This window comes from Emydura macquarii, unplaced genomic scaffold (assembly GCF_026122565.2).
Source record: "Emydura macquarii macquarii isolate MOO-44397 ecotype Brisbane River unplaced genomic scaffold, CSIRO-AGI_Emac_v2 contig_3080, whole genome shotgun sequence".
In the NCBI taxonomy this organism is placed as follows: domain Eukaryota; kingdom Metazoa; phylum Chordata; order Testudines; family Chelidae; genus Emydura; species Emydura macquarii.
This window is the reverse complement of record NW_027133217.1, coordinates 1,547,274-1,571,636: the sequence shown is the minus strand read 5'-3', so window position 1 is coordinate 1,571,636 and position 24,363 is coordinate 1,547,274. Positions and strand designations below refer to the sequence as shown.

The 24,363-nt window shown below is 42.2% G+C and overlaps 1 protein-coding gene across 1 annotated transcript in view; it reads right to left on the bottom strand.

The window, feature by feature from the left end:
* GHRHR (growth hormone releasing hormone receptor) overlaps positions 1-22,162 on the bottom strand; it is a 33,495-nt gene extending 11,333 nt beyond the window's left edge. The window contains exons 1-8 of the mRNA XM_067530463.1: positions 22,106-22,162; positions 14,688-14,790; positions 13,990-14,097; positions 7,336-7,445; positions 3,071-3,168; positions 2,344-2,476; positions 2,026-2,179; positions 662-722 (exon numbers count right to left, since the gene is read on the bottom strand). Coding sequence (XP_067386564.1) covers positions 662-722; positions 2,026-2,179; positions 2,344-2,476; positions 3,071-3,168; positions 7,336-7,445; positions 13,990-14,097; positions 14,688-14,790; positions 22,106-22,162 — 824 coding nt within the window. The remainder of the gene's footprint in view (positions 1-661; positions 723-2,025; positions 2,180-2,343; positions 2,477-3,070; positions 3,169-7,335; positions 7,446-13,989; positions 14,098-14,687; positions 14,791-22,105) is intronic.
* Between the last annotated feature and the right edge of the window lie 2,201 nt (positions 22,163-24,363).

Genomic DNA, 24,363 nt, shown 5'->3' with positions numbered 1-24,363 from the left:
GCTCCACTCCATAAGTCTATATAAGGATCTCAGGCTTCTGATTATATCAAAAACCTCTGTAGCTTTGCTCTATAGTTATCATCTCATCAGAATCCCTTGATTTCCATGAAGCATAATACCTCAAGTTATCTCTGATTATAACATTTGCAAAAGCAAATGTTATAGTAAAGGTTGTAAATCCATTCCCATTACAAACATATTTTCAGTCACTTCTTTAAAAAATCTCCCTTCAGCCTGAATCTTTTCTTAGTCTCAGTGCAAGAGGTGAATTTGTTTTAGACAGTTTGAAATAAATCCCTTAATCCTTTTACCAGATTGGAAAAAAAAAAAACACAAGGTGAAATTCAGACTCTATTGAACTCAACAGCAAAATTCCTGTTGACTTCTATGGGGCCAGAATTTCACCCATATACATTTTCCATTTAAAAAAAAATGTTGTTCTCATCATTAATTAAAAAAAGATGGTAGGATTAAGGGCCTGGTTTTCCACTGACATGCAGTTGTGAAACCATTCACACGTGTGCAAAATGGTTGTAAAGATGTAAGGCATTGACTTAAATAGGGCTCCACACCAGCACACAGAGAATTTAGGATTGGAACTGATTGTAACAGTAAAAATGCAACACCACAATATGGAATCTAGTATGAAACTGCAACTTACGCTGTGTCTTCAAAATGGAGCTTTGCTAATATCCACATTAGGGTAAAAAATGTTGGGAAACCTGCAGAAACAATTTAAGACACAATTTGGTGGGGATTTTTTTCCGATTTAATTAATTATTCCAAATTAAATTTCCATCCTGTCTATTGCAACCCTACAGTGATAGTATGGGACACACTTACTGACCATAGAAAATACCCTGTGCAGTGACCATTACGTCTAACAGGAATTGCATTTTACCTAACGAAGTTATGGTGAGCTGCACACACATAACGGGAAGTCTCCCGATGCACACCATGAAATGAAGTAGGTTACGGCATTAACCAGTTAATGTTTGCGTGGCACTTTGGAGTTGTAAAGGGATGCATAAGGGAATATGAAAACAAAACAGTAACTTCAGAATGGACCTGACCCTGCAACCTCTTACTCATATGAGAAATCCTTAATCATGTGAATAGTTGACTCAACTAGTCCCTAAAGGCAGGCTGTAAGTTCCAGCCTCAATCTGAGGTAAGGAGTTGTGGTTTTGGCAAAGTGCTGGGGAGTGATATTTATCCATTTCAGTGATACCTCTAAGCACTTTACAAACATCAGTCCATAAATTATCATAGTGCCCCTGTAAGGTAATACTGATGGATGTGGTATATTCAATGATTTAGGAGCCAAATTAGCGATCAACATTACCCAAAAAAGCCACAGCAGTGTGAATTCGCTGTTTCATTTACTATAGTACTATATATTCATATTTAAACAGTATGACAGGGGAAATATTTAGTTTATATAAATATAAATCATAGATATTATTCTCATAGCAAAATGACTGACCAAATATTATTTTGTCAGCTACAAGTGGTTAATAGCATAGTAAAAGCATCCTGATTGCTTAATAACATCGACTGGTTAATAATTAAATCACACCGTTTGTTAATATCGTGGGCTGCAGAGAGCCGCAGGAGATGCATTAAAGAGCCACCTGCAGCTCGCGAACCTCTGTCTGAGTATCGCTGGATTAGACAGAGATACATTTTATTATGCTCATTTCACAGCTGGAGAGATCAAGGCACACAGATTAATGTGGCTCGCCACAGAGCCAGGATTAAATATCAGGGGTTCCTGGCTCCCAGTGCTATACCCAGGCCAATAGATGGTGCATGCCTGGTGTCCTCATCGGATCCATCCCAGTTTCGCAAATTCTAAAGTTTCGAACACGTATCCAACCCACAGAACCCTCTGAGGTTCACCCATTTGATAATATATGGGCATTTACTTTGCAGTCGGAATGTTTCCATTGACCCCCATGGGCGATGGCGCAAGCCTTTAAACATAACCTGACCTTTTCTATTCACACCTCAGTGCTCACTTACCCCACCCAAAGAGAACAAGCCACCAAAAGTATCGTCTTCCATGAGGAAAGGATGATAACAGCAGACAGTTCAGGTAAAGAGCCTCTACCAGCAGCCACATGAAATTAGTCATCATAAAATAGTGACAGAAAACAACTGATATCTTGCATTCAGTCTAAGGAGCAGGGAAGGCAAAATTTCATTATTACATATTAGACATATCTATTACAGGTACCACCTGATAAAATACAAGCCCAAGCAGTGGCAAGAAATGAAACAATACATTAATGATATACAAAGATATCAAATACTACTGTAATCTCCTTTTCAAATGCTTACTGTAGAGAAGCTGCAATGGTCAATGTCTTCCTTCTGGAAGAGGACAGCATCCTTAATGAAAATGGCAATAGCTTTCAAGATGAAGGTGAGAAAGAGCTGGATATGGATATAATTTCTGGCACAGCGGAGTCTCCTGGAGGAAAAGAAGGAAGGCCAGCAAAATGACATGGTGGTAGATGGGCAACTCGTCTTTCACATGGATGAGTTTCCTGTGGGTGGGGTTGTCAAAAGTACTGAGTTGTGGCCTAACTCTGCTCCCATTGAACTCAATGACTGAGTAGACCCTGAATGTGAGACATACTCTTCACTGACTGTGCTAACAGCTCCCCAGAAACTGGGAGTGGAGCAGAGAGACCCAAGAGAATCAAGATAGCTTTCCTAGCAAATTGGGCAGTGATTATTTTTAGGGGCTGAGTTTCAGGGGTATTCTGCAGCTGCAGCTCAGTGTCTTCAGCGGGTGTTGGGGATGCTCAGTAACTATGAAAATCAGGCTGGATTAAAGCCTAATCCAGATCAGATCACTCACGCTGAAACATAATGTTCACGTCTAGCGTGAAGAGTGTTGCAGTTGAATTCAAATGCAAACCGTGCTTTCACGTAACAGATATTTCTGCCTGTTGTCAATCTGTAAATATCTCTACCCATAGTTTCCAGCATGATGCATTAACTTGATGTCGGTTTATTCTGTTCACTTTTGCGGACCAAGGATAAATGTTCATAAACATACCTGAATGCAATAAGAACAATCACAGCAAGGGTGAGGGAGGAGATAGAGATGCTGTACCCCACAGTATAGATGATCTTTACAGTAGAAAAATAGGACTGCTATAAAGAAGAGAATGAACAAGTCACATAGGTTTTAATGAAAATAAAAGTAAAAGAAGCTACACAGAATCTGGTGATTTTGCTTTGTGAAGCATCAGAACCTTTTCTGTGGTCTCAATTCACACCCCTGGACTTTCACTTTTTGGAGGGTTCATGTGATCTCAAAGCAAAACTCAGCTGGAATCCTCCGTTTCACCGTGTTTCATATCAAAATCCTGTAAACTCTGCATGGTTTTGATGGAAAACCACCAACAAGCCTAGGATGGCTTGAAATTGGGTCCAAGTTCACTCAAAAGGTTTTAGAAATTTAGCAAGTCTTTCCATGAAACAGCACTGTCTTTCCGACTTATCATGATCTCTGAAACCAGGCAAGTTTGACCCAGTTTGGGTTTCTTAAGAAAACTTCAACCTGGCTCTGTTTGTGACTATGTTGTTATACCATGACTGGGCTACATTAATCCTTCCTGTAAATCACCACTCATTCATTTATGAAACCAAAATGTCTTGCTTTGATAAAACGTTCAGATAATTATGGCAGAAGTTCAAGGTAGGCAATGGGAGAAGGTCAAAGGAGATGGACAACAATGAGGGAAGGATTAATTTCATGTTGTGCAAAGTTTTGTGATCTTCTCAAACTGTATTTTTAGGTTCCAGAGGGGTAGCCGTGTTAGTCTGTATGCAGCAAAAACAACAAGTCCTGTAGCACCTTAAAGACTAACAAATTCCAGCAGACATACGCTTTGTGGGCTGCACAAATAAACTTTGTGGGCTGCAACCCACAAAGTTTATGCTTGCAGAAATGTGTTCGTCTTTAAGGTGCTACAGGACTCTCAGTGTTTTTGCTGTATTTTTAGGGGATTCCAATGGCAGTCATTTGAGTTCATGAAGCTTTGTCTGCTGCATTTTAAACCCATTTTTGTTTTGCAAGAATGATTCAACTTTTAAAAATCCCTGGGTGAAATGCTGGCCCCTCTGCAGTGACTGGAAGAAGTCCCATTCACTTCATTGGGATCTGGATTTCACATCATGTTGTCCTAGTTGCAGGCAGACTAGTGCCTTGTATTAGAGGTAATTCCTCAGTAGCTAGCACTAAGGGCTGCCTTATGTATGATATATACGGCACAATGTATCATTTTGTCCTATGACTGGAGAGATGTTTATGGACCATTTCACCTGAAGAGGTCCCTTAGAATATGTGTTAACTACTTATGCTAAACAATCTGTTCCACCTTTTACCTTGCAGTTACACTCTGAGTACCTTTTCCAGACCGGAAGAAAAGCTCTGTATAGCTCAAAAGCTTCTCTCTTTCAACAACAGAAGTTGGCCCCGTACAAGATATTAACTCACCCACCTTGTCTCTCTAATATCCTGGGACCAGTATGGCTACAACAATACTGCAAACATCCATTTTTTCATTATTTTTTTCTCTCCCTCTCTTTGCTTCTTCTTTTCAACCTTGCCTTATCTGTAGTTCACTGTTTGTGCCTATGTCCCCTTTTTTTTCTCTATATACCCCCAAACTCAACTTTGCTCAAGCACAACAAGAACCTAGTAGTGTTTGAGTTTTAAATCCAGCTTTTTCCAGACACAGGGTGTGAGTGGATATGAAGTCAGACAGACTAATTTCATCCATCTCTAATGGAAGCAGCAATTAAAACCAGACATGGACCCAAGATCCAGAGTTTGGATCTGGAAATGTATCTGAATCCAAACTTTCCCTAAAAGTTTGGAAGTATCTGTCTCTTGGGTCCCATTTTGATTTTGTTGTATAGTTATTGCCACCCGGGCCAGCCTTTGCAAAAGCACAACTCTGTGCAGAGAAGGAAAGCCAGTTAGAATCTCATGTTCTGATTCTAGCCCATCTCTCAATAAAATTTAAGCATTAATATTAGTTTGATTTTCAGAAGTGCTGAAGCAAAAGGGAGCAGCAGAACCTTTTCTCATAATAGGGTTCATACTGTGTCTACCACCTAGTGGCAAAACACTAGATTACACATAACCAGTTATCAAAGTCCTGGTAGCAGTTCTTATTGGGTGTGTTTGTCCAGCTAAAACTCAAACATGGGACCCACAACAGCAAATCCACCAGGTGAGTCAATGAGAACCCATCCCATGAGCAAATGTCAAATCTGAGGTAGGCTCATCTCAGTTGGCATCCACTCCTTACACAACAGATACGAAAGAAAGAAAGTCATATAAGGCAATAATCCAGTTTCCAAATGGATAAGCAAGCAGGCCAAAGAGTCAGCCTAGAAGAAAGAACAGGGCAACTGCAAAAGAAAACAGCAGGCTCATTCTTTGACTGATTTTGCACAAGAAGTGCAAGGAAGAAATAAAAAGAAGGGAAAAAAACATACCAAGGGTTGCATTTGTGCATTTACAGATCAGCCAGCTGGAAAGCAAGTTCCAAGTTAAACAGTAAGCTGACAAACAGTGCAAAAATAATGTGAAAATGACAACAAAAATCCATCCACCATCATACCGAATGGATTATTGCCTAATCTCTCTCTCTGACAGGTGAAATTAACTTCAGGAAGTAAAACAGAATCTTGCTTTCATTCACTCAGGTAGCACCATCTGCTGGGCACAAACAGTAAATGTCTGATTCCTTGCTGTTTTCTTCCAGTTTTACCCTAGTGGAGAAACTTCTGATTGACTTCAGGGGAGTTACTCTTGATTTACACCTGAGTAAGTGAGAGAAGAATGAGCCATACAGCCAGGTCGACTGGTTTTGTACCAGTACAATTATATCAGTTGGGGTTCTGATTTTTTTAACCAATATGGAGATACCTGTCCAACCCTAGCCTATGTCTAGTCTAAGAGTATTTTACCAATATGGGAATACTGATATACTATACTAGCAAAGCAATCCTAGGCCTGGTCTACAATGCCGCACTGGGTCGACAGGAGATATGCAAGCTACGAACTGTAGAATGCGTATCTCCTGTCGAATTACTTACACTCCCTTATATGGCATCTGTCACTGCACTGCGCCGATGGGAAATGCCCTCCGGCCGATGCAGCGTTACTCTTTTCCGGGGGGTGGATTTACTGTGTCGAACAGAGAGCACTTCCGGGGATGGACTGAGCAGGTCTCCACTAGCTGGTCAGTCAACCCCGCTGCGTCAATCTATGGAGCCCGACGCAGCAGAATCAGTATAGACAGCCCCCATGAGTGGATGCAGCTTACACCAGCAAAAATGTGGTTTGCGACAGTGTCTAAAATTGACCTCCTATGAATGAAACAAGCTATACCAGCCAGAGTGCAGCTTTGCTGGTGTAACTAGCTACACTAAGGACTTCTGCCAGATCTGGCCTAGGGCCAGGGTGGATGCAATAATACTGTTATTAAGGTGCCTTATTCCAGTATAGCTTATTCCACGTCCTGTACAAAAATAGCTTATACCAGCATAAGCACATTTATATATAAACACAAAGTAAGTGGGAAAATTTTTCTGTGCAGACAAGATTAAAATGACAATGGCTTTGTGAATCTAACTGAAAAAATAGGTCAAATACTAATCTAAATTACACAGGTGTAAATCCAGTGTACGCCTGTTGAAGTCAATGGATTTATACCTGTGTAATAGAAATCAGAATCTGGGCATGGCATTTTTCTTCAGCCCACATTTGCTTTTACTTTTTTATGGCTGCTTATTTTTTCTTTAAATGATTTGTTTTCTTTAAACTAAGTGAGGAGCAGAAATCCAGCCTCATCTGTTTTACTGGTTAAATTGCCTTGAGTCTGAAATTTTGGAGAAAAGAAGGCATGTCTGCCTTCTTGTTGCAGGGATGCTATCAACAGATCAGACTGATTATTGAGTATATCTGAAGTATTAATCCAGGCTTTGCAAACATTTTGTACCAGCTCTTCAGCTGGTGTATGTCTGTATAGTTCAACAGAGCTACAGAAATTTACAACACCTGACGATCAGACCCTATATTTTTCTCACTCAATTACTGTCCTAATTACTGCTCTCTTAACCTGAATAATAAATGTCCTTAATAATTTCACAGGGCAAGTGGACAGAGTAAAAAGCCAGTGACGTGTACACAGTGAGAGTGTTGTTGCTTCAACCAAGTTTCCATCCCCAGTGAACTGATATAGAAAGGTATCCTTTTAGCATTGACACATTTCTAAATGATATTTGTTCAGATAGACTTACTTCCTCCACTGGAATCTCATCATTCACTGGACAGGCAATGTGGTAGGAGGGGAATGGCTCAGACCAGCCCTTCTCTGTACAGTTTCTTCTTACCACACCTGCAAGAAATGCTTGTTTATTGCTAATCAAAGCCAGACATTAGATTGTAAGCCCACTAGGGCAGGGATCATCCTTTTGTTCTCTGTTTGTACAGCACCTAGTGCAAAGGGGTCCTGGTCCATGACTAGGGCTACTGGGCACTACAGTGGTACAGATAAATAATAATATTAATACATTAGGTACATGGCAAAAGAGAAAGCAGCAGTAGTAGGTACTTTGCCAATAAGGTGCTCCAGAATGGGCAGAGCCAACACTCTCTGCAGTGAGGTAGGAAGGACTTATATTCCAGCTACAGGAGAATACATGGGAGCCGTTCTAGAAAGAGGTGCAGCTTGTGAGGTTTTTCTTGAACCCGGGACCTTCTTCGTCCTAAGCCTAATAGATGTCGTGACCAGAATGGTCCAGAGAGAGGGACCCAGATGACACTACCATCTCCATCAGCTCAGGCTGTACCCGGTCACCACCTGGGATGTAAGACTGTCTCTTTCTTCTCTCCCCCATGTATGTTTTTCCTGCCCCATCTCTCTGATCCCTCTCCATTTTCCTTCTGTTTAATAAGAGTCTGGCTTAGCCCACCAATACTGTATCTTTTGCAACACTGTTACAAGTCTGTGATGAGAAAGAGGTGAGTAAAAGCAATCCCCTACCCAGCTCCATGCTGGTACAAGTTTGCCAGCTCTTGGAGTGGCTAGTCAGACCGCATGCTCTGCCTGTGAGGTTGCAATTAAACACCAGAGACAGAAGCTGCATTTTCTATCTTTGCTGTTCTTTCCTCTCCCTCTCCCTTGTGTGGGTTTGTCTTATTTTGTCTTCTAGGAAATGGAATCGGACTTTAACAGCACCAGCAATGACAGCTTCAGCCCATCTCAACCAGAGATGGGGACGGTTTTGTTCAACATCTTCATTAATGATCTGGGGGATGGGGTAGATTGCACCCTCAGCAAGTTTGCAGATGACACTAAGCTGGGGGGAGTGGTAGATACCCTGGAAGGTAGGGATAGGATACAGAGTGACCTAGACAAATTGGAGGATTGGGCCAAAAGAAATCTGATGAGGTTCAACAAGGACAAGTGCAGAGTCCTGCACTTAGGACGGAAGAATCTCATGCACAGCTACAGACTGGGGACTGATGAGCTAGGCAGCAGTTCTGCAGAAAAGGACCTGGGGGTAACAGTGAATAAGAAGCTGGATATAAGTCAGCAGTGTACCCTGGTTGCCAAAAAGGCTAATGACATATTGGGCTGCATTAGTAGGAGCATTGCTAGCAGATCGAGGGAAGTGATTATTCCCCTCTATTCGGCATTGGTGAGGCTGCATTTGGAGTACTGTGTCCAGTTTTGGGCCTCCATTAGAAAAAGCATGTGGACAAGTTGGAGAAAGTCCAGCAGAGGGCAACAAAAATGATTAGGGGGCTGGAGCACAACACTTTTGTTTGGTTTTGTTTGTTTAGTCTGCAGAAGAGAAGAATGAGGGGGGATTTGATAGCAGTCCTTAACTACCTGAAAGGGGGTTCCAGGGAGGATGGAACTAGGCTGTTCTCAGTGGTGGCAGATGACAGAACTATGAGCAAGGGTTTCAAGTTGCAGTGGGGGAGGTCTAGGTTGGATATTAGGAAAACGTTTTTCACTAGGAGGGTGGTGAGGCACTGGAATGGGTTACCTAGGGAGGTGGTGGAATCTCCATCTTTAGAGGTTTTTAATCTGCAGCTTGACAAAGCTCTGGCTGGGTTGATTTAGCTGAGGTTAGTCCTGCTCTGAGCAGGGGATTGGACTAGATGACCTACTGAGGTCCCTTCCAACTCTAATATTCTATGATTCTATGATTCTATGTAAAAAAGGCATATACCAAGAGATGACGTGTGTCCTGTCAGAGATGCCCAGTGTAATAAATGTATGAAATATGGACATTTTGCAGCTGTTTGCCATACCAAATCATTCAGGAAGTTGATTCATAGACAATCAAGAGCCGTTGTTTCTGAGATCTACCACTTTTGATGACAAAAAGCCTGCCTGGAGAATGAATCTGTATATTCATGGAAAGACTATTAGCTTTAAAATTGACACAGGAGCTAGCATCACAATCATCTCAGAAGGACCTTACAATCACCTTCAGCCCCTCTCAGAGCTAAGGTCACCTGACACAGCTCTGACTAGCCATGGAAGGATTCTGTACCACATGTGCCGGCTCACCACAAAAACAATCTACAAAGACAAAAGCTGTGCACTCAGAGTGTATGTGATCATAAGACCACTAAACAACAGCCTTCTCGGCTGCAGTGTGGAAGCCATCATCGAGAAAGGTGGAAGAACATGATGGAATTTGGTGATACTGGACTTTTGAAAGGAGATCCAGTAAAAATAACCTTAAGAGACAATGCTGAACCATATAGTGTACACATACCACACAGGATTCTTTGCCCATTACTTCATAAAGTGGAAAATGAGTTAAAGAGAATGGAGTGGATTGGCATAATCGAGAAAATCTCTAAGCCAGTGGCATGGTGTGCCCCAAGGGTCCCAGTTATAAAGAAAAATGGAAAAATATGAAACCGTGTGGATTGTAACAGAAGCAGTTGGGAGAGAAAATATATATGCTCCCAACACTGGATGGCTTCCTCCCCAAAGTTAAAGGAGCTACACTATTCTTCAAGCTGGATGACTCGAGTGGATTCTGGCAAATTCCTTTAGCCAAGAAGAAGACATAGAGATTCGAAACCAACCACTGCCAGCCATTGCAACTAATGGACAGCCCAGAATACCAAGTTGTTATGCATTTGGGTCATGTAATTAGAAAAACAGTATGTTTCAGAGACATTCAACAGGCTGATGCGTACTGAATTTCAAAGACAGTGATTGTGTCAATACTGTAAATGGTAAGAATGTAGAACTTAAATGGGGAGATGAAATGGAATGTTAACTGTATTATACTGTTCAGCCACTATGTGGCATTGTATGAAAAATATCTTCTTTAAACTAACCTTAGCCATCCCTGGCACAGCATTAAAGGATCTTACAATGAACACAGCTAGTGTATATAAGCAAGCTCTGTAGCCAGAAGTACATGACAGTTTGTTTTGAAAGATTTGCCTAAATGAGTTGCCTAGCATATCAAAATAGTCCAACCAAACAAAAACGTCTCTAAATCCACTTTACAAAGATGGGACGTAAGTCTCTTAAGAGGCTCCACACTTGTAAATTGCAAAGGAAGTTTTTGATTCCCGTCTACAGTAAAAAAATAAGTAACTAAAAGTTAAAAGCCATAGCTTTGTGATTGCATGAAGGACAGAGGTAAAGGCCATAGCTTATGACACTGTTATCTGAAGAAACAGCCCCCACCCCATACTCTTTCCTCCTTCTTTCTTGACTTTTTTTTTTAATCTAAAACTGCCATCTTCTCCATATGCTTCTGCTAAATATACTGCTTTAATCACTTCAAATAAAGCTTTAACAATAAACTATCAGAAACTTTTAAAAGTTTACCCCCCTTTTCTTCAAATCTCCTCTTTAAATCATACCCTCTTCCAGTTCCTTTTAACTCCTTCCCTAGTTCTTTGCATTAGGGCTTTAGTCATCATAACACCTCTGTTTTCAGCACTTTCTCAGGTTATTCATCTGTCTTGTATTATTCAATGCTGTAAACTATCTAGGGTTATAGCTTGTGCAAAGTAAAATGTAAAGTGTTAACTAAGAACAGAAAACAATCATTCTTTAGGAACCCATCGATGTTATGATAACCAAACCCCAAACTGTAATTGTTGCTTTGCAGGTGCTGCTGCAGATATCTCCACACACGACATCCTCCAACGATTTTGTGAATCTTATTTATTTACTATGTCTGCTAGCCTGTGAAAAAGGGATTAGAAAAATTGGCACACCTATGGGAGGTATAATGCCTCATGAAGTCGGGGCAATCTTTTGTATGACAAATGCTTGCTCATGGTAAATCATGCCAACTAACAAAGAGTGGCTACAAAATTGTTTCACTAAAAAAATATTTCAATCATTTATCAATGCTCGCCTAAAATGCAGGCCAGATTTCTTCCCTCCATACCCTGGTTTTCATGTTGAACTTTTTAAGGTTTATGATAATTCCTTTCTTAAAGCTTTGATGTGATTAAAAATAGCATGTTCAGCAGAAGCATATGGCAGTTTTAGATTTTAAAAAAATCCAGGAAAGGAGGAGGAGGTGTGGGATAGGAGATGTTTCTTCAGATAAGGATATCAGAGGCTACAGTCTGTACCTCTGTCTTTTATGCAGTCATAAAGCTATGCCTTTTGTCTTTTAAAATTGTATTTTTTTACTATCCCCTAGAATCAAAAACATTCTTTGCAATTTACAAGTGTGAAGCCTATTAAGAGGCCTATGCCTCATCTTTGTAAACTGGCTTTAGAGAAGTTTATTTTGGTTGGGTTTTTTTGTATGCTAGGCAATCCCTTTAGGCAACACTTTCAAAAGAAGCTAACACTATTTTTTAAAGGTTGGGATAGTGTAGCTATTAAACATGGCAACATAAGTTGTATGTCACTCGCCCTCTTCCTCTGGTTTAGACAAAAGCAAAATGTTTCTGAGTGGTGGAATGGGGACAGGAGCGTGTGTTAAAAGTTACACTTTTCAAGGCCCTATAGACTGTAGATTTTTATATAAGGGCAGGAAAATTAATTCTTTGAGGCCACTTCAACATGATGATAAATCAAATGGAAAAAGTAATTGTTTTGCAGAGAGCTCTGTAGAATATTGCTACAACAGTGAAGAGATTGATGCGTTTTGATTACACCACAGGGCTCTTTGATCTGGAAAACAGAAATCATTGCATCAGCGTAGCCTGCACAGTAGAACCCAGGGGTTCTCAACCTTTTTGACTCAAGGGCCACAGATATCATTTTTACAACCCTGAAGGACCACCAGACTCCACCCTCCCCCCCCCCACACAATGGAACCAGACAGAAGGAATTCAGTGAGGAGGCAACCTCCTCGCTGATCTCCCATCACCCTGGCTGCAGCAGGGAAACTGCATGCATCCTGTAGCCCCCTGCATGCCACCTGGGTCCCCAGGCAGTGGCTCCCTTCTGCAGCCAGGGGGGTGGGAGATCAGTGCTCCCCTCCCTCTGGCTCCAGCAGGGACCCTAGCGCCTAGGGACCTGGCAGAGCACTTTGCTGTGCCCCTGCTACAGCCAGCAGGAGGGGAGCGCTGTTCTCCTGTCCCCTTGACTGCAGCAAGGAGTCTTGTAGCCCCGCAGCAACACGCTCTGCCTGGGTCCTTAGGCAGCGGCTCCCTTCTGCAGTCAGCGGGAGGGGAGTGGCAGGCCACTTTGAAAGACCCCAGGGGCCACTTTTAGCTCCCGGGCCACAGGTTGGGAACCACTGGTATAGACAATGGCTTTGTCATTCTCTTAGGTTTCATGTTGAGTCACTGCTTTTCTTTTAGGGTCTAGTGTGTGTCTTCAGGGACTAGCAAACAAAAGTTCTTGTTGTTTTTGAGGTAATTCCATAAAATATCACCATGGCGATACAGACAAGGATTGTGGTTGTGGTAGTGTTTTTCCTCTCAGTCACCAATGACCAATCTTGTAGTTGTGTCCCAGGCAGAGATGCTGGATCTAGGGTTGCAGGGGGCACTGCTGCACCCCCCTGGCTGGAAGTGGTTTCCTTTACATACAGGGGTTCACAGTTTGGTTCACTGACTCTTTCTGACCTCCTAGTTCTATTCAACCCGCTCTCCTTCCCCCACACACCCCTCACCCCCACACCCTCCTTGGGGTTAGCATCTTTTGGATATTAATTGCTGGTTTTTCTGGTTTGTTCTGCTGGTCAATAAGGGGCTTTCCGCAGAAAGCTTTATGAGACGGATCAAGGATAAACCTAAGAATCCCAGCACAGGAAATGAAGCTGTGCAGTTGAAAGGGATTTGCCTTATCCTTCGTTTCTAACGACCGTGTCAGGCGCTGCCAGGGAAGCAGGAGGTTGAGCTCCGCAGATTAATTTTCCCTTTTGAAAATGCCAAACCTAGATCTTTCCTGGAAGATCGTTTCCCGCTCCTCTCCCACATGTTTGTTTGTAGTGAGTTACTGGGCCATACTCACCTCTGGGGCAAGTGGCCACAATGCCTTTGGCTTCCATTGAGTTGTGCCTGTTTTCGTCAGTGTTGCATTTGGCCCAGGTTCTGCTTTTCATCTCAACCCTTGGCCCGAAAGAACAACCACATCACTCGTTCCTCATCCTTTCATCTCCTCCCACGCTTTACCATAGCCTGCATCTCTTATGGTCCTGTGCTGAAGTCCTGACTCAGAGAACACTGTGGTTGAACTCAAGCGGAGTATTTATCCAATGGGCTCATCCCAAAGCCCATGAAAGCCAATGGGGATCTTTCCATTGCTTTCAGAGTTCTTCAGCTCGGGCCCTAAGTATGGACTACAGGACCAGGCCCCATCATGGGAGCTGAGCAAGACCTCAGATGAGCTGCAGAGCACCCTCAGCTCCTTTGGAAATCAACAGAGTAGCACTCTACTTGGCCCAGCAGGGCCCACACACTTGTAAGCTGCTTTATCGGTCCCTCACCTGGCTCCTTGAGGAAGTGAAAGAGGACCTTTGGGCAGGGCAATGTGAGAGTCTCACCAGCCTCTGCATCCGGCCAGCACAGTAGCCTGTCCCACGCTGTCCTGCAACCTGCCAGGGAAGAGAACACACATTGTAAAGGATATTTATATCTGCGCATGAAAAGTCTAATTTTGCATGCGATGCAACGAGCGAGAGTGTTGTCGGCAGGGGGTGGGCGATGAAGAAGGAGGAGCATCACTGCAGCAGGCTCACACTATGGTATCTATCCAACTCACTGGTCCCATTCATTTATGTTTTTCTAGCTGACTTCTTGCAGGTCTCACAGAAAGGGCCAGCTTTGGGGAGGGAACGGAGTGAGGAGAGGGTGGCGGCGTGACACACTTGGGCTGGGAAACCATTCCGTGCCTCCAGGGAAGTGCGGAAAAGGGCACAGACTCAGGAGTGGGAGAAGGAAATGAAGGGCTCAGCGGGTGGCAGAATTTGATAGAAGAGCTGAACAGTGAGATAGATCAGGGGAAAGGGATGTGGGCCATTGAGTGAAAGACCAAATTATTTAAACTTGATACACAGAGTGACGGGGAACCAGTGGAGGGAATCCAAGGAGCTGAGTTGAGGCCTAGAACCGAGCGGGGAGGATTCTCTTGTTTCTCTGAATCAGTGCTCACAACCCTGTTAAGTTTTCACGCCACGTACACTACCTGCAGTTTCATTTCCATGATCTTCAGCATCCCTCAAGCATTCATTCTCATTTTTCTTCAGCTCAGCTATGAAGTCACATTCTGGATGGATGTGCCCAACCACCTACAACAAGAAACGTGCCGTGAGGGTGCTCAGCCCTGGCTTAGGGGTTAGGAATGAAAATTTCGCAGAGTCCTGCCCCGTGGGCAGTGCCACTCCATCATGTAGTCCTGACTATATAGGGCCAGATCCCCCACTGGCCTAAATGAGTAGGGCTCTGTTGAAGTCAGTGGTTCTATGCTGATTTACATCAAAGAGCCAATCCTCAGCTGGCATAAACTGGCATACCCCATAAACTTCATAGCTGAGAACCCGCCCCCAGATAAAGATTGGCTCAGAAGGTTTTTTGTCTCCGGAGCCCTCTGCAAGATTTGTGTCCAACAAGCCTCTTCTGCCACTGACTCCAAAAGGAGCTGTTCTGTTGCCTTCCTTATGCCCTTTGCCCTTCTCCTGCACGAATGATGTTATCGGCAGGATTTAATCGTCAGTGCTTTGAGGCTCCCACAACCATCCGTTCTGAAGGACAAGTGCTAGCCTTTTCTGCTCGTGTGCTCTGCTGTGTGGGAGAGATGTGCACAGAGAATTTTAGCAGACAGGACCACTTTCTCACTTCTCCCCCATGCTACAGCAAAGCAGGATTCCAGCCTAGACCAACAAAGAGCTCTGGTGGGTAGCACCAGAGCAGGATGGCTACAAACAAGCGTAACCTACTGGATTTTCCAAGGCACCCAGCCAACTGGCAAATACATTGTGCTAGAGCCAAGTGGGATTATTCAACCGTTTTATTTATTTATTTTTGGGGGGTGAGAAAATGCCAATTTGTCAAAACCAAACGTTTTTGTAGGGAAGGGTCAGTTTCAACTAAGCGTTAGCCAGGAGAGGTTTCTCACATCCTGGTCCACGTTTGTAGTCAGAGAGAGCCACGCTGTAGAATAGCCATGAGCCAGACAAAATAACCAAATAAAGTAAAGAAGGGACTTGAACCTGCCTCTTGTATACCAGGAAAGTGCCCTAACCACTGAGTTATTGGCTATTTTAGGGTATAACATCCTTTTTCTCCCACTCTGATTTTTCTCAAAAAAAAATATCAAAAGGTCTCGTTTTCATCCCGTGGCAGAATTGAAACAACTTTGAAATCTCAAAATTTTTCAGAGGAAGGGAAAACCATTTCCCACCAGCTCTGCTGTGTGCAGTGAGTGATATCCAGCAGTGCACATGCCTCCTTTTAGAAGGGACAGCAGCATGTGCCTTGATAACCTGGGACCATCTTTCTCAGCACGAGCTGGACAACTCTTGCATATCAACACACGGCCCTGACTGCGCCACCCTGCCTTCAGCCCTGTCCTTCCTAGTCATGGCAGGAGTGTTATCTATCAATGAATTCTTTAAAAAAAAAAAAAAAAAAGAAGCAAAACAGGATGAAATCTATGTCCTGAGCAGGTGGCTGACTAAATTCGACTCGGCTTATTTTCACACAGGCAAGATAAATATTCAGTGAGTTTTGGAAATAAATATCTTACTTTCAGGTCATTCAGAGTGCAGCATGTAATGGTTCTAATAAGCCAGTGTTTTCCATTCATATTAACATCCTTATAGCAAGCTGGTATACCAACCATTTGAACTGATTGCTTACTAGCTTACCATCTCAGGCTCTGTTCTTACTCCTAATGAAGACATTGAATGTTTTGCCACTGCTTTTGATGGGAGCAGGATTGGATGCCAGGGGTAAAGGAAAAAAAGAGATTAGACCCAGGATTCCATGCCATGGAATTCTAAACCCAGCCATGGCTATTTTGACTTCAGGGCTTGGAAACTGCCCAGTGAAACTGGTGTGTATGTGATTATACAAATGTAGTGGAGATATTCTGATACTGTTTTCTGTGTCCCACACCTTTAAATATATGGACTCTTCCTCTTTGTCTAGAGAGCAGTGCCTTGGGTCAATTCAAGCTGTCTGGGAAAGAGTCAGTCCCACACTACACTCAGTTTCTTTTTAATTTCTCATGCAAGCTTATATTTGTTCTTCCTCCACTGTGTTCCTTCATCAGTAATGAAAGTCATCTATACTGAAAGGCCATGATTTGGTCCTTGTGTATTGAAACCGTAGCAGAAAATAGGCATGTTATCCAGCATGAGAACTGGGCGTATCTTTTAATGAATGGATAGTTTATAGAGCTCTATTGGTTTAGTGAACTGTGTGCAGAAAGATCTCATCAGGGTGGAAATGTACCCGCTTGCACAGTGAAAAGAACTTCTCCTGGCAAAATAAGTGGTGTCTTCATGTGAAAACAACCTTTAGAGTCCAATAAAATAATCCCAGGTGAGGGCAAAAACATATTTGGTTTTTTCACAGACACAGGAAAATACAATTTTTAGGGTTGGTTTTTTTCTTTGTTTAGTCTCCAAAGCTGTGAGAACTTCTACCACATGCACCTGTGTTAAACCTGTATGCTTCATTTCCTGCAGGTGATTTAAAAATTCTGGCTTCTCCTTGAAAGAGGTCTTGAGTACTTGCAATGTCCTCCAACTTTAACAAGAGATAGAGGTTCTCAGCCCTAACATTTGTTATAATGGATAGAAAACCCCATGGACCAATTACAGCCTGTATTCTAATACAGAGGTTCTCAACTTTTTCAGATTACTATATCCCTTTCAGGAATCTGATTTGCCTTGCACACCCCAAGTTTCATCTCGCTTAAGGCTATTTGCTCACAAAAATCAGACATAAAAATACAAAAGTTTCATAGCACACTATTACTGAAAAATGGCTTGCTTTCTCATTTTTACCATATCATTATCAAATAAATCAATTGGAATATAAATATTGTGCTTACATTTCACTGTATAGTGTATATAAAGCGGTATAAACAAGTCATTCTCTGTATGACATTTTAGTTTGTACTGACTTTGCTAGTGCTTTTCATGTAGCCTGTTATAAAACTAGGCAAATATCAAGATAAGTTGATGTACCCTCTGGAAGACCTCTGCCTATGCCCAGGGGCACATGAACCACTGGTTGAGAACCCCAGTTCTCGTATTTGCCTACGTATACTGCATCTATTTTCTTATACTTCACCCATAATATCTGAGTAACTCTGGATAAGTGTGTGTTGGGGTGGGAGAGGAGTGCAAGATACATTTTTACTTCTATTTACGGTGAATTATGAGAATCTAGTGATTAGAGAACCAGATTCTCCACTGCCTTGTGTAGTTATCTGTACCAGTCCAAAGTGTGGGTGTAACATTCAGCTGTTCCCTCCGTCTGTACAAGCCAAGACTGAGAAGGCTCAGCGAGAGAAACATACAAACTCTGTAGCCAGCCAGAAAGCGAGGTTGGCATTCGACACTGCTGCACCTTTCAAGTTAATGTTCCAGATTCCTGATTTCTATGCGTGCACACTCCTACTTTGAAAAGCTACCTGTTCCCCCTCCCAATGGTTCGTCAGACTTTCCTTTATCCATATTCATGGCTTATCACAGCACTTCCTTCCTTTGGCAGAAAGCGAGCGTGACTATGGCAGCTTCATTTGCTCTTGTTTTTACCATGCTGGCTGTGCTAACATAAGCTGCAGTCGGGTAATGGAAGGGGACTGAATATTCAGCTTTTCTTGACTTCTGCCGAGGCAGTAGATGGCTGGACGATTAGGGGAGATGTTAGAACAGCTTGGCACAGGACTGGGAGATAGATCCATACTCGTAGCCACCTCCTATTACTACAGTGTTCCAAATCCAAACCCACAGTTCGAACACTCCTAAACTTTGAGAGCATTGGGACCCCGATCTGAACTTTAAGTCTTGGGCCCATAGCTAGCGAGAATCCCTGATCTCACCTTTCATCTGACTTTGTGATCTTGGGATCTGATCCTGCAGCGATTACCCACGTGACACAGAACAAGAACTCCCACTAAACTCTGTGGAACTACTCACAGAGGTAAGATTTGGTCGCATGCCTGAGGGCGTCAGGATTGGAAGCTTAGCAGGTGACCATTTCATGAACTTACTATTTTAGGGAGGAGGAAGCACCTGACACCTCACAGGAGCTCTCAGTGCCTGGCAGGGTCGAACACACAGTCTTTTCTCACACAGCTGTGTTAGCATAGCGTATATAATATGAACCAAGAAGGTGGACGAGGACGTGTTTCACGCCCAGCCTGATCTTTAGTGTCCCCAGTATGTCTTGCACACAGCTCGTGAGCACTCAGGGCTAGAAATCTTGAAATTGTTCCAGCTGCTCAGCTTTCGGTCAGCAAACAGGGCCTCCAAACCGGTCTGATTACAGCCTCCTAGCCTAATGTTTTTAAAGTGATTAGTGATTCTTGGAGCCTCCAATTTTGTGGACCCAATGTGAACCATCTTAACGGGGCCCGATTTTCAGAAACCGCTGCACAGCTGCCATTTGTAAAATGACCCATGAAAGCATTTCAGATTGGCTACCCATAATCACTAGGTACTCATGAAAATTGTGGCCAAGGACTTTAGCGTATTAAAATGGTTATTAAATATATTACATGATGTCTTCACAGTGACATTGGGGCTCCGATGGTCTTTCACTCATATCAGATACAACAAACCCTCTTGTTAATCACTGTCAAAGAATAAAGACACACAGAGAGAAAAAATATCCTGCAGAGGTCAGATCATTTTCCAATTAAAAATAAAAGAGTTATTTCTCCTTGTTACAAATGAATATTGATTTAACCAGAACCTGTCCCAGACTGAGCCTTCTCTCCCATGTTGGAAAGGACAAGTTTACTGATTGTGCAAAATCAAGACTTCAACTCATTCAACTTCTGAGCAGGGAACCTCCTGATGTTTATGATTTGGGGTGCTAAAGGGATGAGTGCCAATACTGCCGGCATATTTGAGCAGCCCACGGAGCAGGGAGCTTTGAGCATCAAAGGACCAAATTCTGATGCCCTTTTCACACACTGAGCAGGACATTACTTCATGGTTGGTTCTACTGAAATCAATAGGTCCACTCATAAGGTATAGTGCTATTGAACCGGAAGAAGGGTATCAGAATCTATCCCAGAGGAAAAAGAAGGACTTTTTGATTAGTCAGAATGAGAAAGAGCAAATATGGCAGGGGTGGGGGTAGAAAATAAATACAGCCAGGTAAGTAGCAATAAGATCTAAGATTGCTTCTCATTTTGATAGTGTTGTATTTCAGGAAGCTGGAAGCCCCACTTACAATGGAGAGGAGAAAAGATTTTCCAATATTATTTTCTATGAGATCCATCATATTTTCCTCCAGGGCACAATACAGTGGGAACTAAACAAAATCAGACATGGAAAGTACTTATATAGGGATCGTGATTAATATTTCTGATTATTTTCCTGCAAGAAGAAGTAAATAAACCATTATTCTTGTTGATGTGAAATTAAACAGTCTGAAATAAAAAAGCAAACTGAGTTCTATTCCAAACCTACAGCCCGGTTCCTGAGCTGCTGAGTAACCGCAGGTCACCTGGAATTGTGGGTTCACAGCACCTCTGAAAAATCAAGCTATTCTGGCAACCTCTGCTCATGTGAAATCGATGCTCAGGTGAATAATGAATGCGGGATCTAGTCCGGGAGTGCAACCAAATACTCTACACATTGGGAATAGAATGTGTCTTATTCTGATTATTTTTATGTGGTTTTATTGTATCTTGCGCTCCGTTTATTTGAATTTTGTTTTGCTTGTGATATATCATTGTTTTCAGGCACGGATTTCAGCGTGGCACAATCTCTGCATTCTTTTTTGCACTATACCATAATAACAAATAATAAATATAAAACATCTTACGTTTACAAAATGTAGAGACATTTATAAATATTGTAAGTATTTAAAACCACTCTGAAAAGTTACCCCAAATCATACTGATGGCTAAGAATGGATGGCTGTTTTTCCAACTAAATTAAAACAGCCTTTTCTTGCCTAATTTCAGCTATAATAATAAAGGTATCCTAATATACACTAAGAGCCTGATTCTGAGTAGCATCTTAATCTGTTAGTAGCCCCATGGAAATCAGTGTGACTCTTTGTGAAGTCCAGTGCTTCTCTATTTGAGTAACAGAGGCAGAAACTAGCTCAGAAGAAAGCATTGTAACATCTAGATCTTTGTGATGTCCTTCAACCATACTCAGGTTTGGTTAACCAAAAAGGACCACATGATACCCTGGTCATGAGGAATGGTACTTCTCCCAACATATAATGCCACCGCAAAGCAGAGTTTGTTATCTGGTGCAATCAGAGATAATTACAGGTAAATAATTTGTTTCCAATAACTCCACTTTGCAGTGTTGTTTCTCTTTCCTCACAAGAAAAGAAGATACCATGCAGCCCACTCAAAAACAGTACTCTAACACTGTGTTTCTCAAAGCATGGATTGCAACCCGCCCCCAGGGTCACGACAGTCATTGAACATTTTATTGCATTCTAAAGCAAAGAATATCTCACTCCTCATTCCCTCCACTTCCTTGCGCTTCAAGATCAATTTTTTTCTGTCAACCTCTCAAAACACACACATAAATTACATTGGCGTGTTGTTATAACTGATATTCTTACTTGTATAGTAAATGTGAGGAAGTTGCAAAATCTTTTGACTTGAAATAAGGGGTCACCGACCTCAAAAGACTGAGAAATAATGCTCAAAAGAAATGAAAGGATTCAACCACAAAATGAATTAAACTACAACATAATTCAATTAAACAATCGTACAAAGCACTACCCCTCACATATATAATCATGCAACTGACTCAAGAGTGATTGGCTGAAGCAAAAAGCCAGTATGATCAGTAGTTTTTTACATTGATGAATGTATGGAGCCTAAGTCAGCCCTCGCATATACAGTTGATTCAATGAATTTGTTCTTGTCCCTGTTATTGTCTACACTGTTCACGTTCTAAATTATCTTAGATGCTACCAAAGAAGCAGGTGAAATATCAACTTCTACTAATGTCGCGTATGCCGAAGGCTAAGACAACAATATCTAAATTCATAGCCTCTACAGTAGAAACTCTTCTCTAGTCCCTCCCTCTTTGCATTTGTCATACTCTCTTTTAGCACTTACGTACAAAATAATATGCACTGTTAACAATGCCGTTCCTCTTTCATGGAAGTGAAGTAATAATGAAAGTGCAGTAACAAAGAAGTGAAATGCAAGGGCACACAGATCTTACAGCTTGTGCGTGTGTTCCTTCTGCTACAGTTTGCACCTTTCATAGCATCTTCCACGGTTTAATATGAAGCAAAGTCAAATAAAGAAAATGCAATGCAATGCGATGGTTTCATCATCATGCAACGAAACCAGCCATATCTGACCATCTGTTCCAACGTTACGCTGACTGATTAGGGAAAACAATGATGGAAAATCTGTTTAACACAGTTACTTACGAAAGCAGCAAGACTCAGGAAGTAAAAGGCACAGTGGTAGAAAGTACTGGGATTCATGTTCCGAAGCAAGTGGTCTCATACTCATACTTCCTCAGCCTCCATGAGCATCTTTTGCCTTCCTTTCCTCTTCCCCCTCTTCTATCGGTGGCTGATCTCAAGCATTTATCGTTTTGCACAGGAGTGACGTAACAGTGAAATGAGGAGGAAAATAAATATTCACAACTCTCTAGGCTGTGATTGACGAGGCTGTGATTGACATGCTTCCCACCTTTTTGACTTTGCAGCATGTTCTGAGATAGCAAAGGATAGATTGTGCAAGTATCCCTGAGATTATGGTAACTTGCAGTCCCTTCTGCAGAGACCCCTATTTCTGCCTCTTATCATACAGAATGATTTTAGTAGGCATTAATAGATCCGATAACATTGACCATGTTGCATCTAGAGCAACAAAATATGTATGAGACAAATCCTCTAAACATGGTGATTGTTAATATTCATTCATTCTAACACAGGTTCCTCTTAGTCTGTGTGTGTGTGCATGTAGATAAGCACATAATATTACAATTTTAAAATGTGTGGCCAGATTCTGCTCTCATACATAGCTCCTGGTCTCTGAAGGCAGATTGTGCATGCGTCTGAAGGCCAAATTCAGTCCAGCGTGTGTATACAGTATATACATGAAAACTTGTCTGTGAATATATGTATATATTATATCCCAAAAATTAATAATAAAAGAACATTAAGGTTGCAAAGTCAAACACTCAGAAGATAGGAAATGCTTCAATTAAGGTGGCCTCTGCTGTTATCCGCACAGCTGTCCCCTTCCTCCCATCGAATTTCTGTCCCTTATGGATCCCCTTTGTGCTATGCTTCTCCTGCTCCCACAGCTCCTGCCACTGTTCCTCTTACTCCCAAGCTCCTCTCCCCTGCCCTGCATATCTTCCCCCTTCCCCACCCCTGTCTGTCACTCCTCCTTCCCCTCCAGCTGCCTAGATGGGGAGCACTGAGACCACAGGACAGCCAGTCTCCCTGCTCTCAGATCTCGTGCCTGATGCTACAACAGCCAAGGGCAGCCCAGAAGAGCAATTGCAGGGAAAACCCTGTTGAGTCCCTGCAGCCATGGGTTGGAGCAAGCTTAGCTGCTCTGAGGGGATGGGAAATATACTCTCCAGTTGCATATAGGAGCTTTGAGGGAATGGAGCATGCTCAGTCCAGATGGAATCTCTGGAGAATTTAGCTGCCAACCTCCAAGTCTCCAGCCAGCATGTCTGAACTGAGCTTTTTTTCCACAGGCTTAAATCTGAAATTTGTGCAGTTTGTTATGGAGACAACAAAAGCCCATCCCTGAAACCAAAACAACCTTCCAGCCAAATGTTAAGTCCCTGCTCCAAAGCATGCAGGCCCTAGAGTGTCTCAACAAAATGGTTGTATATATTTTAACACAGGCAAAATAACATATTTTCCCCTAACATATATTCCCTGATAACATATTTTGTTATCAGAATTTATTAAACTGTTTTAGTTGGAATTTTCCCAAACTACTCCATCTGAGGCAGATGCAGAGCACAGAAAATTTCATTCCAAACGGTTAAAGTTTGGCAAAGTTACAAATAACTAAAAACAAGGCCTTGTAATGCAAAGTGTCAGAGAACCTTAAGTACAGGTATTGCTATTTCTGCTGCCTAAAGTAACCATACCTAATTCTTATATAGGGCCTTTCACGCATAGGCCTCACAGTGCTTCACAAAGGAAGTAAATATTATCTTCATTTTATATGTGGGTAAACTGAGGCACGGGGCAGTGAAGTGATTTGCCCAAGGTCCTCCAGCAGGCCAATGGAAGAACTGGGAAGAAACAACAGGTCTCCTGAGTCCCAGTCCAGCACGCTATCCCCTACACCACACTGCCTCTATAAATATGCAAATATGCTATAAGCAGTCATTAACATTTGCTGATTACCTCTGATAACTAAATAAATATGTGGAACTAAATAAACTCAGTATTTGCACTAAGAGCATTTTCAAGAGTAAGTTAGAAAAGGGAGTTTTACCAGCTTTCTGATATTTTACATCACTTCGTCCTTGAAATTCCTGTAAATATCACTTAGCAGCAGTGCAGTCATCCCAATCCCATGCCAAATAAAGCCCTTATGTCACACTGCACCTCATATATGCTCTTTCTCTCATCCTCTCTCTACAGTGATACAATATTAATTAAGCGTATTTGGGAGCTCTGTAACATGCCAGTACTTATCAGGA